This window comes from Terrapene carolina, unplaced genomic scaffold (assembly GCF_002925995.2).
Source record: "Terrapene carolina triunguis isolate 2854851 unplaced genomic scaffold, T_m_triunguis-2.0 Scaffold211, whole genome shotgun sequence".
Lineage (NCBI taxonomy): Eukaryota > Metazoa > Chordata > Testudines > Emydidae > Terrapene > Terrapene triunguis.
Window position 1 is genome coordinate 31,613,639 of NW_020664562.1, and position 15,837 is coordinate 31,629,475.

The 15,837-nt window shown below is 40.4% G+C and overlaps 1 protein-coding gene across 1 annotated transcript in view; it reads right to left on the minus strand.

Annotated features, from left to right (window-relative positions):
• LOC113407464 (mitoguardin 1-like) overlaps nucleotides 1–15,296 on the minus strand; it is a 52,141-nt gene extending 36,845 nt beyond the window's left edge. Inside the window, exons 1-6 of the mRNA XM_026656019.2 lie at nucleotides 15,198–15,296; nucleotides 7,789–7,966; nucleotides 7,097–7,233; nucleotides 5,379–5,502; nucleotides 4,210–4,346; nucleotides 3,303–3,426 (exon numbers count right to left, since the gene is read on the minus strand). Coding sequence (XP_026511804.1) covers nucleotides 3,303–3,426; nucleotides 4,210–4,346; nucleotides 5,379–5,502; nucleotides 7,097–7,233; nucleotides 7,789–7,966; nucleotides 15,198–15,296 — 799 coding nt within the window. The remainder of the gene's footprint in view (nucleotides 1–3,302; nucleotides 3,427–4,209; nucleotides 4,347–5,378; nucleotides 5,503–7,096; nucleotides 7,234–7,788; nucleotides 7,967–15,197) is intronic.
• Nucleotides 15,297–15,837: the final 541 nt, after the last annotated feature.

The window sequence follows — 15,837 nt, forward strand, 5'->3', positions numbered from 1 at the left end:
CTGGGCAGGATTTTCCCTGCAATGGCAGCTCTGAGCTGCTGTGGCCTGGGCCAGGGCTGGGTCCTGAGAACAGGGGGACAGCATTTCCTCTACTTTTTGTGCCCCCTAGCTGATGCCCAGGAAGGAGAGAGGAAGCTGCCTGATTCAAATGCAAAGGGGAGAAGAGATAGGGTTTTTTTGGAGGGAGGAGGGAAGAGAAGGGAAAAGGAAAGGGGGGGTAGGACTGGTTGGGCATTAGACTGGGACCTGGGTAGGGGGAGACTGGGACTGGGTGGGAACTACTAGGGTGAGGGGAAACATCTGAGGAGGAGCCAGGATACAGGCGAAGAACTGGTAACTGGATGGGCAAAGAGAATAGGAAACCTGATTTGACTAGGAGCCCAGGGATCGAAACAGGGACTATGATCCGATGGAGAACGGGAAATGAGAAAGGGGCAAGAGGGAAGATGGGATGACACTGAGACAAGAAGCCTAAGGAGCCCAAAGTGAAATGGCTTGGTGAAGAGAATGGCAATAAGACAGGTTGGAAGGGACAGGGCAGAAGACTCTGTGCCTAGTACAGCACGTTCCCCTTCAGAGCCTCGAATGGAACCAAAAATTTCCTGAGTCTCACCATTCCTTTGTCAGCAAACATCTGTGAAAAGTCCTCTGGCAAAGGCTCTCTCGCATTACCATCTAATACTAGTCTAGCCAAGGATAATAGCCTATTAATGCTCTTTAGGGTGACCAGATGTCCCGATTTTATAGGGACAGTCCCGATTTTTGGGTCTTTTTCTTATACAGGCTCCTATTACCCTCCAGCCCCATCCCCATTTTTCACACTTGCTGTCTGGTCACCCTAGTGCTCTTAGTTGCTCTACCAGCTCAAGTGGCAGTGGTCTGTATGTTGGTTCTAAAGGATCCACCCTGCCACGTGACAAAATAGTTTTTGTCAGCTGGCTTTTTAGAAAGCCTAGGAAACTGCACACACACAAAAAAATTATGTTAAGAATGTTAAGGCTGCAAAGTCAAACACTCAAATGTTAGGAAATGCCAGAATTTAGGTTGCCTGTGCAACCTCAGTTTTGCCCTCTTGTGCACTTGCATTAGGATATAGTCTTTCATTATATGATCACATACTACTACTTCCTCCACAGGACCTCTGCCTCATTCAGTGCACAGGACAGACGTGCTTTGGGGATAAACCAGGGTTGAGGCTGCTGACTGTGAGACTCCTGCTTCATTTGTTACAGAAATTGGAAGGTGTATAGTGAATGAGGCAGGGGACTGAAGGAAGAAAAAGGACAGTTTCCTACTTAAGACAGTTTAATGCTGCCCTGGAGAAATGGATTCTATCCTTGCCCTTGGCACAGAGTTCCTACATGATGCTAGGCATGTCACAAACTTTTCACTAATTATATGTTCTTCATTTTCTGAGTGTCTGACTTGAGACGCTGGGGTCTAATTTGCAGAAACACTGGGCTCTTGCAGCTGCAACTGAAGTCTATGGAAGCCATGCCTAAATATATAAAGTGCTTTACAACCTTAAGTACTCTTGAAGTATCTCAAATTGGGCACCCAACATTAGTGGATACTTCTGACCATAACCTCTGTGCCTTAAAGCTCCATCTGTAATATGGGGATAATACCATCCTCTCACCTCATAGGGGTATTGTGAAGATTAATTAGTATTTGTGAAGCACTCGGATATTAGCGATGAGAACCATAGAAAAGCCCATGAGGAAATTAATAATACTGCCTTTAGAACAGGGTTTGAATAATGGGACTAAATAAATTCTGGGGCCACACACTGAACTATGCAAGTAACACAAAATACCAAATAGCTGCTCATTGAGCACCATCCATTCTGTGTACTGAATGAGGCAGAGGACTTGTGGAAAAATATAATATGGGCTCATGTAATTAAAGATTTATCACAGTGCATATCCACAACAGGGCCAAATTAAGGTTCCAAACCTTAATTCTGCCATTTCCTAATTTATGAGTGTTGGATTTTGCAACCTTAATAATGTTCTTTAACCTAGTTTTTGCGTGTGTAATTATTTCTCTCTCTCTCTCACCCCCCCTTCCCCCATGGACCCCATCCAGGAGACTGTATGCCAATTTGAAGCCTAAACTGAATTTTTATAGCCTTTCCTACCTTCTGGGGAAGAGCACCCAATCATGGCTACTACAGGAGGCAGCAGAGCTCTTCCCCTCAGGAGCTGACACAAAATTTTGGGAAAAGAGGGGAAAGAAGCAGCAGTCAGTACCTTTTTCACAGGGAGGGAGGGCAACAGCAGAGCTGCTATGCTTTTTCTGCTAACTCCTCCCCTACTTGTGAAAAACGGGTCAGTCTGCTATCTGCTTTCCTGTCCTCCCATCTTCTTTGCTCCAACATTAAGCCTGCGAAGGAGAAGAGATGATGGAACCTTAAAAATGTTTGCAATGCTGTTGTAGGTATTGTGCACACACTGGAAGTGGGCAGGGGAGTTAACCCCCCTGAATCTTTTATTTAAAATCTTTTTTCGTGTCTGATAATTTTTGAAATTAACACTAATGCATGTGCAGGAGAGAAAGGGAAAAGGAACAGGACAGGTAAAGTGATGAGCAAGAGTGTGGGATTAACTTTCTCCCTTAAAAAAAAAAAAAAAAAAAAAAAAGTTAAAAAGAAACACTCCTAATATTGCTCCAGTTCTTGTAGTTACCACAGGGTTGTTATGTGATCACAAATGGAAGGGGAGGTAATCCATAAGACAATTTTATGGAATTTATTAGGGATTCAGAACAGATGTGTGTGTGGATAATTACAAAATTTCATCTCTTTCATTTTTTGTAGGTCTATGCCATGATTATTTTCTTGCAATCCTTGCACTCTCCCAAGTTCTAAATAAAATTTCAGGAATTATTGTTAGCAGTTCAGAAAGTTCAGAGAACCCATATCACCCCATTATAAGTATCATCTTACCTAGCCAATTTAAATAGACTCAAACTTTAAGGTCCATATATTCTTATTCTACAAATATTATAATAATATATTTTGGGGTTCAGAAATCCTGGAACATTGAGAAATATAAATATACCAGAAAAATACTCTTCCTGAGCCCATTTATAAAGATGGGTAAAGTTTGGAGATTGAACCAAATGACATGCAATTATACAAAGCCAGATAATGGGATAAAAATTGAATTCTGTAGTGTAGATGGTCCATTTACTGTTCAGTATATTTCTGTTAATTGGGTCTTTGTTTTTTTGTTTTTTTTTTAAAACCGTCTGGATGATCATGTTAAGAATGATAAAAATATAAAGATAGAAGAACTCACCAATATCATTAGCTAGGGAAGAAGGATCAGATGCCCCAAGGGTTGCCTCAAACTCCTCCTGAAGACGATAAGCTCTTTGAAGCAGGGATTCAAGCTTATGAATGAATTCAGCACTAATGATATCCTGCAAGCAGAATTAAATTATACTGTACTCAACAGAAAATCATGTTTCTTTCTAAACTACTTCTTTTTAAAACACTAAAAATATTAAGCCTTCAAAGAGTTCACAGTACCCCATTAACTATGCAGTAAAAAAGTTCAACAGACATTGTCAAAGAGCTCAGGCATCTAAAATACTTGCCCTACTGGGTACAGATGCACCTTATTAGGCATAAGTAAAATAAAACCAGCATTTAAAAAAAAAATCTTTGTAAGCTGAATGAAATTATCATTCCTGATATTTACTGCACTAGTGATGATGAACACCATGGTGATTGAGATTACTTTACTATCAGGCATTTTAGGATAGAGTTTTATGGGCAAGGGGAACAAAGTTTAATTGTATTACATTGTGCATGTTCATCAATTAGTTCTCCCTCCCAGGAGCCGTTTGTACTGAGCCCCTATCCCATCTCACAGAGTTTTCCTTTACGCTTAGGGAGGAAATGACCAATGGGTGTGCTGCAGAGAACTGGTTCAGGGAATGCCGATACACCTCTGATTGTGTGGTGGTTTGATAATATCTTCCAGGATGAATGCTAATGGAGCAACAATTGTCTGTATGGCTAAAAACAGGCTAATGCTGGGGCAAAAGGGTGAGGTGGAGGAAAAAAGAGAAAAAGTCCTCCAACTGCAGATATTCAAAAGAAGTTTCAGCAGCTGCAGTAGAAGCTGAGCTCTGTTACTCAAATATTTTCAGACATTTGGCTATGCTACAACTATATACTGTAGTGTATATAATACTCACTTCTACATTCTCTTCTGCAATGGCATCTCCTGCTCCTAGTTTGATGGAACTACAATTTGCTTCATCTTCAGCCTGTCTGCTACGGAAAGTCAGTGCCTGCTCCCATCGACGTAGTGCCTCTTCAAAAAGCTCCATACCTACAGGAGATCATGAACACTTCCATTACATCAACAGAAATCCTCTGCAATCCTCCGGACATTTCACTGTCCACAACTAACCACACGCAAAAAATAAGATTAATTATAGTACACGTGGAAATGTTGTTTTAAGGAAATAATGTTGGAATTGCTAATAATTTAATTAAGTTCATTACAAGAGGTAATTTATGATTAAAACAAAGCACATAGGAGTTCAGTAAGAATCTCTCTCCTACTTAGTTACAGAATTTTATATTAACTACCAATCTGTTAATGTAACAAACATATATTGTCTACTTCATCTTTTAAAAAAATGCATGTCATATCTGGGAAACATTTCCCTTTCTAAATTAATTAAAATTAAAATGCTGGGTGAAAAATTTTGGCTGAACTTTTTTCAGCCAAAAAAAATAAAAATACAGATTTTTTTGATGCTGAAACATTTCATGAATGTACGTTGTTTTTGCCAAACTACGTCAAGAACAACAGCATTCTAAAAGTTGAAAAGCAAAGTTTTAATTTTTCATTTCAAAACTACTTTTTGGTTTGAAATTTCTTTCAAGGTTATCAAAAGTTAGTCGAAAACCTTTACAAATTGTCAAAAATTGGAACATTTCATATCATTTCATTCAACCCAAAACAAAATCTCTTGACTTTTTGATTTGTCAAATAATTTTGTTTTCAGTTCGACCCAAAACCATTTATTTATTAAGATTTTTTCAGAATTGCCAGTGGACCAAACGTTATTCACACAGCTCTAATTAAAAATCTCAGTGCCTATCTTAATTCCAATTGATTAGTTTCTATAAACCTAATTTATTGGCTTTCGGTAAAATAAGAATTCATGGATATCTGTCTATAGGAGGTACTTTGTCTAGCATAAGTAAAAAAACCAAGCTTTTAGGAGGCCTTGGAAGCATATCATGAAAATATTGTGACGGAGTCACTGGTAATCTGTTCAAATTTTAAAGCATCTGAAAGTGGCTAGCAAAAACACAGTACTGCAACATACCACATATTATTATAACCTACCCATCAAGTATAAGTTTTCAGGTGTGGTCACTGGAATATTTACAAGTTTAATATCTTCATCTGCTTTGTCCCAGGAACTGGAATTGGCACAAGCACAACTGTGAGAGGAGGTGACACTTTGGACCTAAAAAAGTGAGGTGCTTTGTTAAACAAAGGGTACTTTAATAATAATTATTTTCTGGTGCAGTGCACTAAATAGCCCTTATTATAACTAGTTACTGTAACAGATTACATTTCAAAAAGTATAACCAAGTATTGGCTCTTTTCAGGCCAAGAGTAACGTTAATTGCTTTTCATGACACCACAATCAAGTATTAAAAATGATATAATAGAAGCGTTAATACTCAGTCTCACTAGGAAATTCAAATGCAGGACAAAAATTAATCAGTAATAATCCATTACTACAACAAGAATATAATCAGCAATCTGTAATGGTTAGTTTTCAAAACTAAGTTTGACTGATTGTAAAACCATATGAAAAACAAGTTTAAAAAAATAAATCTTGATCTCTAGCCTTGTGTTTTATTGGATATTTTACAGGTTCACTAGGCACTACTGCTATACAGTGAAAAATATTCCACTCTAGGGCATGGAATCTTGAGCGGTGCTGGAGGAAGTGGCAAGGCAGATCTATTTTTTGAAGCTTCATGCAGGGATCTGTCACTCTTCTTGAGGGCCTCTTGCCTTTGTCTTGCTTGTATTTCTGCTTCTGGAGTTCCTGTACTTGGAGGAGGACTCCAAACCACTAGTACTAGATAAGAGTGCCACCTGATGGCTCCAGATAGGTGGAAGGGTAGCGGGAGGGAGCTGGATCCAAACAGGGCCTCGTGGAGAGCTCCATAAATTGTCCCTGGATCCTGAATTCATGAGATTGCCTGGTACACAAAGGGAAAGTGCAGCAGATGCTGCACTTCGAGGGGACATGAGCTTCCCTGAAGGCAATACAGGCAGCTCTCTCATGGGTTGCTCACAGCAAGGACCCAGGGGTAGGCCAGGCAAGGCTTAATGCCTGGATCTTTGGTCATAATAGATGACCAAAATCATGGGGGAAACAAAGGACGGGGAATTCCCACCCCCGATTCCCAACTGACTAACACTAAAAACTAATTACAATATTTACGGATTCAAACAACAGAATGCTGAAGAATAGAAAACGGACACAGGAGTTTCCATCCCAATGAATCCCAGATCCCAAGCAGCAGAAAAGGAATTGGAGAGGTGGTCAGTCTGCACAACCCTTTATGACATTGCTATTAAAGAATTTCTGGTCCCAGGGGCATCCACGCCCACAGCGAATACCCATAGAGATCAGCACTCAAAGAAGAACAAGTCCTCTTCCCACTGCTCCGAGCTACCCAACACCAGGTTTGTATGACCTCCTCTGAGCTGTGCTAGCACAAAAAAGTAAAGGACGTGTCCAGAGGGAGATATACACAGCAAACAGAGGATTTATGAGAGCTCCTCCCCCACCTTCAAAGCTGTTCTCATGTGGAACTTAGCTCGCTCCTATGTAGAAGAGAAGCTAACCTTCACCACGCCTGGGTCTTTCTACTGTGCACCCAGCATCTCTAGCCTTCTGAGGCTGTGCAGCCCATACAGCCAGACATTTTCAGCTCAAGAGAATCATTGTGTGCATTCATGATAGGCAGTGAAAATTAAAGTTCAGCAGTTTATTCAGTTTACTGTATAACAGATCCTTAAGAACAGCTAATACTTACCGAGGCCAAACTTTGTACTGAACCAGAATATTTACTGAAAAGTCCTCCATTTGCATAAACACAAGACTGAGATCCTTTTTCTTTGGCTGAACTCAAAGAAAGAGTCAAGTTTTGTCTGCTACTGGAACAACTGGAACCTAATAAACAGAGAGACTAATTTTAAAAGCTTCTGCAACCAGAAACATTTATTATATCAGCAGGTGTTCAGCTCTGAATTTTATCTAATTATTCACTATGTCTCATGAAAACTTGAACCATTAATCTTATCTTCCGAATTTGATGTTTACATATAAAAGTATCAAAATACCTGCAAGAATGAGCACAATATTAAAACTATTTGCTCTTAAAAGATATCAAAAATACTTCTATCAATATTCAAGATATATCTTCAGAACTGTTGGAAACTTAGCAGTAACTATTAGCTCTCAAAAAGCTTTTGATTAAAAGAGATTTTATTTGCAGAGATTATAATTAAAACATTAGCTTTCAGAGCAATGCCTGCCTGAGTTATTATAGTGTTCTAATTTTTGTTGTTACTCTTGTCTATTTTGTTATTTTCTTTAAATACATTAGAATTACACAAAGTTTCCTTATTTCCAAAATTAAAGAAAAATCTGTCTTGAGTTTGATTACATAGTATTTAAAGGTTTATTTAAGAGAAGAAAAAAGGCTTCTTTGGTTCTCTCATGTACCTTTTTCTGATGCAGCTGTTTTAGTACATTCTAATACAAGATGGCCTGGCTCCCATGGTGACACTTTTGTGTTTTTCTTTCCACGTTTTCTTTTAAAATGATGGGCCAGAAAAATTACAGAAACTGCACTTACTGCTGTTACTACAAACAGCTTCTTCAACCCAGGGGAAAGTTTTACCTGAAATGAAATCATGAGTATGTCATCATTGCAGAGTTAACACAAGCTCTGATTCAGGCATGGCCCCTAATTCCTTCTCCTGTCCACACACAAAACCCTTTAATCTGAGAACGGTGGCGCTTTCAACCAAAGCTACCTGGAGGTAACCCACCCGCTTTGCAATGAAGACAGTCTAAATCACTTGTGTGCTGACAGTCCTTCAATGCCTTCCCACAATTCCCCCTGCATGCCCAGGATAGTCACGGTCTTCCACAATTCACTGGGAAAGAATCAGAGCAGCTCAGCTTACTGCTGCACAACGAATTATGGGATATGCCCCAGATGACTTAATGACACACATGGGTGAGTTACTCCTGGGGGAATTCTGCGTCCCTGCGCATGCGCAGAATTCATGCCCCCCGCAGATTTACTTGCTTCCTGCAGAAAAATGACTTCTGACATGGAAGCAAAGGGAAGGCACAAGAGTGGCCACGCGCCCCTCTCCGGCAGCGCAGGCAGGTTGGTTTGGGCACCCAGTAGAGACATAAATCATTGTTGGCAGGGGGTGTCACTGTCCCTCTCACTCTCTATTGCGGCACACTTGGCATGGAGGAGCAGGGCTTCAGCGTGTTTCTGAGGAGGTAGGTGTGGGGCAGGCTCTGTCCCCTCAGTCAGAGCAGAATGTAGCAGCCTGCCTGCTTAGTGAATTGTTCCCATTGTCTTTGTGAATTCCCCCAGGAGTATAAAACAGGAGTAAAAGTTGTAAGGCTCCTTTACATTGCCAGTCTGGTGTAAAAAGGACAGTATGGTTTTATAAATGCTTATGGTGTTTCAGTGATTAGAACTGGTCTAAATTTTTGGACTGAAAAAATGTGCTCCATTAACTGTTTGCTACTGACCTCTCTGAAGATGGTCAATAGCCAATATAAATTGTGAGTTTGATTTCCCCAGCCCTCACTTGCCCTTCAGTTGCCTACGATGTAACACTGAGCATATGGTTGCATATATTTGTTGACTAATAACTAGAAACAAAGGGTCAAACCTAGCTACATTACTATTAGGCAAGGGGGGCTGGGGATTTCCTCCAATGCTCCCCACTCTCATTCTCCATCCATTGTATTGTAGTTTAAATAAATTACTGAAATAATTGAAACCAGAGAGATTATATTCTGTTATTTTGACAAATAAAATAGGCAGAATTTTTAATTTTTTGGTGCAGAATTCCCCAGGAGTAGTGAGTGCAGCACCAGTGAAGACACAGTAACTCAGTTATGGCTTTGCAGTGTGGCTTCTGACACCAGAGGTAGGCAATCCTGGGTGCCAGCCACCTTAGTGAAATCTTCACTAAAGATATACCCCAAGAGTTGGGATCTTTTTAAAGCATTATTACAATTTTACTGGCTACCTAACGAATTGACACTGAAACTTTCACGTAAACATTTTTAAATTTCAGTGACTGTCAAAGATACGATAGCTACTTTCCAAATTATTTACCTAACAGCTTTAAAAACAAACAAACAAAAAAACCATGGAGGAACAGCAAAGTCCTCACTGGACTAATGTTTTTTGGATCTGCATCCCTCCTCTTTCCACAATTTAAGAAACGTAATTTATTTCTTTTTTTAGTTTGAAACACATGTATTTGGCTATCAGAGTGATATTTTACGTACACATTTTTGTCTGGATATAGGCCACTTCCATTTGAAATTTTAACATTAAATTTTAAAGAAAACCCGACATTATAAATGCACAATAAAGCACAACTCTGCATTGGCAGAGAAATAAACTAAGTGATTAAATATAATAGCCTTAGACAGCATCTAAGTCTCTAACTTCTATGAATTTCTTCCATGAATCACTCTCTCTATAATGTGATAAACAGTAATGTTCAGATACCAATGAGAAGCAGTCTAAATATGCAACAACTGGAATTAAAAATATTAACAAAACTGAAAATCTGAAGTGGCAAACAGTTCAGGAAAGTAAAGAAAAAAATTATTTAAATGGAAAATAAGGAGCCAGATCATAAGTAGTGGATTTATGCTGTTTTGGTGGTAGAGAGCAGAACACAGAAACCCAGCACTTTGGGGCTCCCACAGAGGGTGGGCATAGTGGTTTTACAGCATGCCCCTCCCTCAGAATAGGAGCATGGTTGGAGCATCTCAGCCATCTGGCAATCCTCAGCTGTAGATTGCTTGGAGCTATAATTAGCCAGGTGTAATTTAAAGAAGCCCTAAAGTTGCAAATTACACTGCAGGCAAGGCCAGCCTTTAGCCAATCCCAGGGTAAGACAACTGGAAAGTGGTCTAGAGCCACCTCTGCCCCCTCATCCCCACCCTCACAGTGTATCTTGGCCAGAGCTGTAGATCTAGTTTCTAGTCCAAGATTGAAAACACAAGTTTATATAAATACTAGGGCTGTTGATTAGTTGCAGTTAAGTCACATGATTAAAAAAATTAATCACGATTAATTGCAGTTTTAATCACGCTGTTAAACAACAGAATACCAATAGAAATTTATTAGATATTTTGGATGTTTTTCTACATTTCAAATGTATTGATTTCAATTACAACACAGAATACAAAAGTGTACAGTACTCACTTGCTATTTTTATTACAAATATTTTCAATGTAAAAATGATAAAATAGTATTTTTCAATTCACCTCATACAAGAACCATAGTGCAATCTCTTTGTCATGAAAGCGCAACTTCAAATGTAGATTTTTGTTGTTGTTACATAACTGCACTCAAAAACAAAACAATGTAAAACTTTAGAGCCTGCAAGTCCACTCAGTCCTACTTCTTGTTCAGCCAATCGCTCAGACAGACAAGTTTGTTTACATTTATGGGAGATAATGCTGCCCGCTTATTTATAATGTCACCTGAAAGTGAGAACAGATGTTCACATGGCACTTTTGTAGCCGGCATTGAAAGGTATTTACACGTCAGATATGCTAAATATTCATATGCCCCTTCATGTATGTCTCCTGGTCTATGGTTTTACCCGCATTCTGCCATATATTTCATGTTATAGCAGTTTCGGATGATGACCCAGCACATGTTGCTCGTTTTAAGAACATTTTCACTGCTGATTTGACAAAATGCAAAGAAGGTACCACTGTGAGATTTCTAAAGCTAGCTACAGTACTCAATCCAAGATTTAAGAATCTGAAGTGCCTTCCAAAATCTGATCAGGATGGGGTGTGGCGCATGCTTTCAGAAGTCTTAAAAGAGCAACACACTGATGCGGAAACCCAAACCACCAAAAAAGAAAATCAACCTTCTGCTGGTGGCATCTGACTCAGATGATGAAAATGAACAAGTGTTGATCTGCGCTGCTTTGGATCGTTATTGAGCAGAACACATCAGCAGCATGGACGCATGTCCTCTGCAATGGTGGTTGAAGAATGAAGGGACATCTGAATCTTTAGAGCATCTGGCACGTAAATATCTTGCAACGCTGGCTACAACAGTACCATGCAAATACTTGTTCTCACTTTCAGGTGACATTGTAAAGAAGAAGCAGGCAGCATTATCTCCTGCAAATGTAAACAATCTTGTTTGTCTGAGTGATGGGCTGAACAAGCAGTACGACTGAGGGAATTGTAGGCTCTAAAGTTTTACATTGTTTTATTTTTGAATGCAGTTATTTTTTGTACATAATTCTACATTTGTAAGTTCAACTTTCATGAGAAGGAGATTGCACTATAGTACTTGTATTAGGTGAACTGAAAAATACTCTTATTTGTACAGTGCAAATATTTATAAAAAATATAAAGTGAGCACGGTACACTTTGTATTCTGCGTTGTAATTGAAATCAATGTATTTGAAAATCTGTAAAACATCCAAAAATATTTATATAAATAGTATTCTATTATTTAACAGTGCGATTAATCACGATTAGTTTTTCAATCGCTTGACAGCCCTAATAAATACTGTTGTCAGAACTAATCCAAAGAGAAAAGCATTAAAAACCCATCAGCACTGCAAAACAAGATTACAGTGAGCAAATATCAACAGAATATATAAGAATACACACAGGTATTTAAATCAAAATCTAGTTGCAATTATTTATAATAATGAATTACATATGATTCAGGTTTAAAAAAAATTAATTAGATATTCTCGGATTTATTTTTCATGCAATTGTGCATGCATATACGATGGCAAACAATTGAACAGACATAAAGGAGAGCCTTAGGATATAAAATTAATCCCAGAGTTGGACACAATATTTATAGAGTGCATTAGCTTGGTTACAATATTGCAGCAACACAGGGTGAGACCAGCGAACTCAGTGACTTGAGATCTGAGCTGATTTTACAGGAGAAAGAATGAGTGTATTTCAGCAGTGACTATTCTCATTATTTATAGTAAAACAAGAAAAATACCGGGTAATCTTATTTTGGGTACTAACAAGTATGCAAAGTTATACACCATAAAAATGTTTATAGTTGTATTTCAATACATAATGTATTTAATGAAGCCACTGGTTTTATACATAGAAATTAAATATGAATCACAGTATTTACTTTTTAGAAACATCTGTAGACGGTCCTGACTGTAGATCAAGTTTTGATTTCCTGTCAATGTCGCTGTATGGATTAAATGGAGAACAAGTTCTGGATCCAATTTTATATTTTATTTATTTATTTATGTATTTATTTTACAGACTATTAGCATTCCACCTTTTTCTACATAGTAGGGCAACAGGACATAGCCTTTTCTTCAGCCAATATCCTACAAGGGAATTCTGTGCCAAAAAACTAAAAATTCTGTGCACAATATTTTAAAATTCTGCAAATTTTATGTGTCAAAATAACACTATATAATTATGCCAGTTTCAATTATTTTGGTAATTTACTTCAAAATACCTATTAGCAACTACCTCTGCAACAATACAGACAACAACAACAACAAAAAGATTCCCCCCAGGAGTAGAGAGTTAAAGAAATCCATATGACAACCCTGTTTCTCTGCCCCTTCCCCCCAGAATCTAGCTGCGGGGCCAGACACCTACACCCCATCCCTGCAGAGCCCAGCCATGGCCCCAGCCCAGACACCCGTACCCCCTCCTCACCAGAGCTCAGCTGCGGAGCCCTCCTGGCGCAGACACCTGCACCCTCTTCCCCCAGAACCCAGCCGCCGCCCCCCCCCGCCGAGACACCTGTACCCTCTTCCCCCAGAGCCCAGCCGCCAGGCCCCTTTCAGACACTTGCACCCCCCGCCCCCCGAGTCCAGCCACAGGATCTGACACCCACACCTTCTCCCCCCCACCCTGAGAGCCCAGCCGTAGGGCCCCCCTACCCAGACACCTGCACCTTCCTCCCCAAGAGCCCAGCCGCGGCCCACCCCAGACACCTGCACTCCCTCCACCACAGAGTCCAGCTGCAAGGTCAGACACCCACAACTTCTCCCTCCCAGAGCCCAGCTGTGGGGGGCCCCAGCCCAGACATGTACACCCTCTTCCCCCAGAGCCCAGCTGTGGGTTCCCTCGCCCCTAGCTCAGACATCCAGGAGGGACAGCTCAGTGGTTTGAGCATTGGCCTGCTAAACCAAGGGTTGTGAGTTCAATCCCTGAGGGGGCCATTTAGGGATCGGGGCAAAAATCTATCTGGGGATTGGTCAGGAGGTTGGACTAGACGACCTCCCGAGGTCCCTTCCAACCATGATATTCTATGATTCTCTCCCTGCCAGAGCCCAGCCATGCTCCCCTCCACCCCCAGCCCAGATACCCACACCCTCTTCTCCCAAAGCCCAGCCACGGGGCAAACCCCCCCAAGCACAGACACCTGCACCCCCTCTCCATCAGAGCCCAGCTGCGAGGCCCCCCGACCCAGACACCCACACCTTCTGCCCCCCACCCAGAGCCCAGCCATGGGGCTCCTTGGCTCAGACACCGGCACTCCCTCCCAGAACCCAGCTCTGGGGCATCCCACAGTCCTGACACCCACAGAGCTAACAGCTAAAACTTTTGAAGATTTTCAGTTATAAGGGGGTGTTGAAGATAGAAAACAGGCTGGATGTAAACCAAGAAACTCTCAACTATGGACCACCCCTGTGTATGTATTACCCACAATACAACCTCAGAGTTCTGAGCACCAGAGTTACAAACTGACCAGTTAACCATACACTTTATTTGGAATCGGAAGTACGCAATCATATCAGGCAGCACCAGTGACACACACACACACACACACACACACACACACACAAAAAGCAAATACTGTACAGTACTGTGTTAAACGTAAACTACTAAAAAAATAAAGGAAAAGCAGTATTTTTCTTTTGCATAGTAAAGTTGCAAAGCTATATGAAGCCAATGTTCAGTTGTAAACTTTTGAAAGAACAACCATAATATTTTATTCAGAGTTAGGAACATTTCAGAGCTATGAACAACCTCCATTTCTGAGGTGTTTGTAACTCTGAGGTTCTACTGTATTGTAAATTAATCTGATAGTTAATAACACTCACCTCATTAATCTTTATATTTAGTGTGACAATTCATTAACATAAGTTCATTAAAAAAATCGACACTCTAGGAGAACGTTTTGAAATGAACCAAATAATACTATTCAAGGATTAATGATGTTTGAACATAAAGAGTGTGATATTTGACTTATCGGCAGAGACTTGTTGCAATGAAGGCATATACTGGGGTGGCCAACCTGAGCCTGAGAAGGAGCCAGAATTTACCAATGTACATTGCCAAAGAGCCACAGTAACACGTCAGCAGCCCCCCCATCAACTCCCCGCCTCCAACTCCCAGCACCTCCCGCCCACTGGCAGCCCCGCCAATCAGCACCTCCCCCTCCCTCTCCGCACCTCCCGATCAGCTGTTTCATGGCATGTAGGAGGCTGGGGGGGAGCGAGGGCATGGCAGACTCAGGGGAGGGGGCGGGAAGGGGTGGAGTGGGGGCAGGTTCTGTGGCAGAGCCAGGGGTTGAACAGTGAGCACCCCCCGGCACACTGGAAAGTTGGCGCCTGTAGCTACAGCCCCAGAGTTGGTGCCTATACAAGGAACCGCATACTAACTTCTGAAGAGCCGGATGTGGCTCCGGAGCCACAGGTTGGCCACCCCTGGCATATATTAATGCAGAGAGAGTAGCCTCTGCTACTACCAAATATTATGCACAGAATAACTGAATTATTATTTAAAACAAACATTGTAAAAATTAACCATGAAACATTTTCAGATCTGTTTCTAAAAAAAGACCACCACAAATGAGACTACTGAAATATATTAATTACCTGGATGACAGAATAATACCAGGAAAGGGGAAAATCAAATACCCATAAAGCTGCTGTCCTCAAAGAAAAGTGTGTCTCACTAACAGCTTCTTCCGACATGGCTCCTTCTCTCCCATAACCTCATTAAGTGAAACTACCTCGAAAACATTTTAGTCACACATGGTATCTTACAGTCTGCGAAATGAAAATTACATGTTAAATTATATATCACAAGCATATAAATAGCTTTCTTCTGAAAACTTCCAACAACCTTACATTATAGGATGCATGTTTATTTTGGATAACGTTTATATGAAGGGGTGAAACTAGTGTTCTCAGTAGCAACTACCAAGAATAGGGTGAAAAACAGAGATAAAATTAGGCCGAAATACTTTTAACTGCTCTGTAGAGAAAGATCCCCATATTCAATCATGGGGATCCACACATGGAACAGCTTGCAAGATAGAGACTTCAGTTCTTTTATTATGCATAACCCCCATACTGAATTTACTTCTACAAGTCATGATCTCTATTTATTAGGAAACAAAATCTGCTGTCTAAAAAGATTTGGAAATCTTAAAATTGAATAATCAGTGACCATAGAGTTTAAGCACCTGAAGTAGCTTCTCTCCCCTTTAAGGTATGAATCTCCTACAATCAC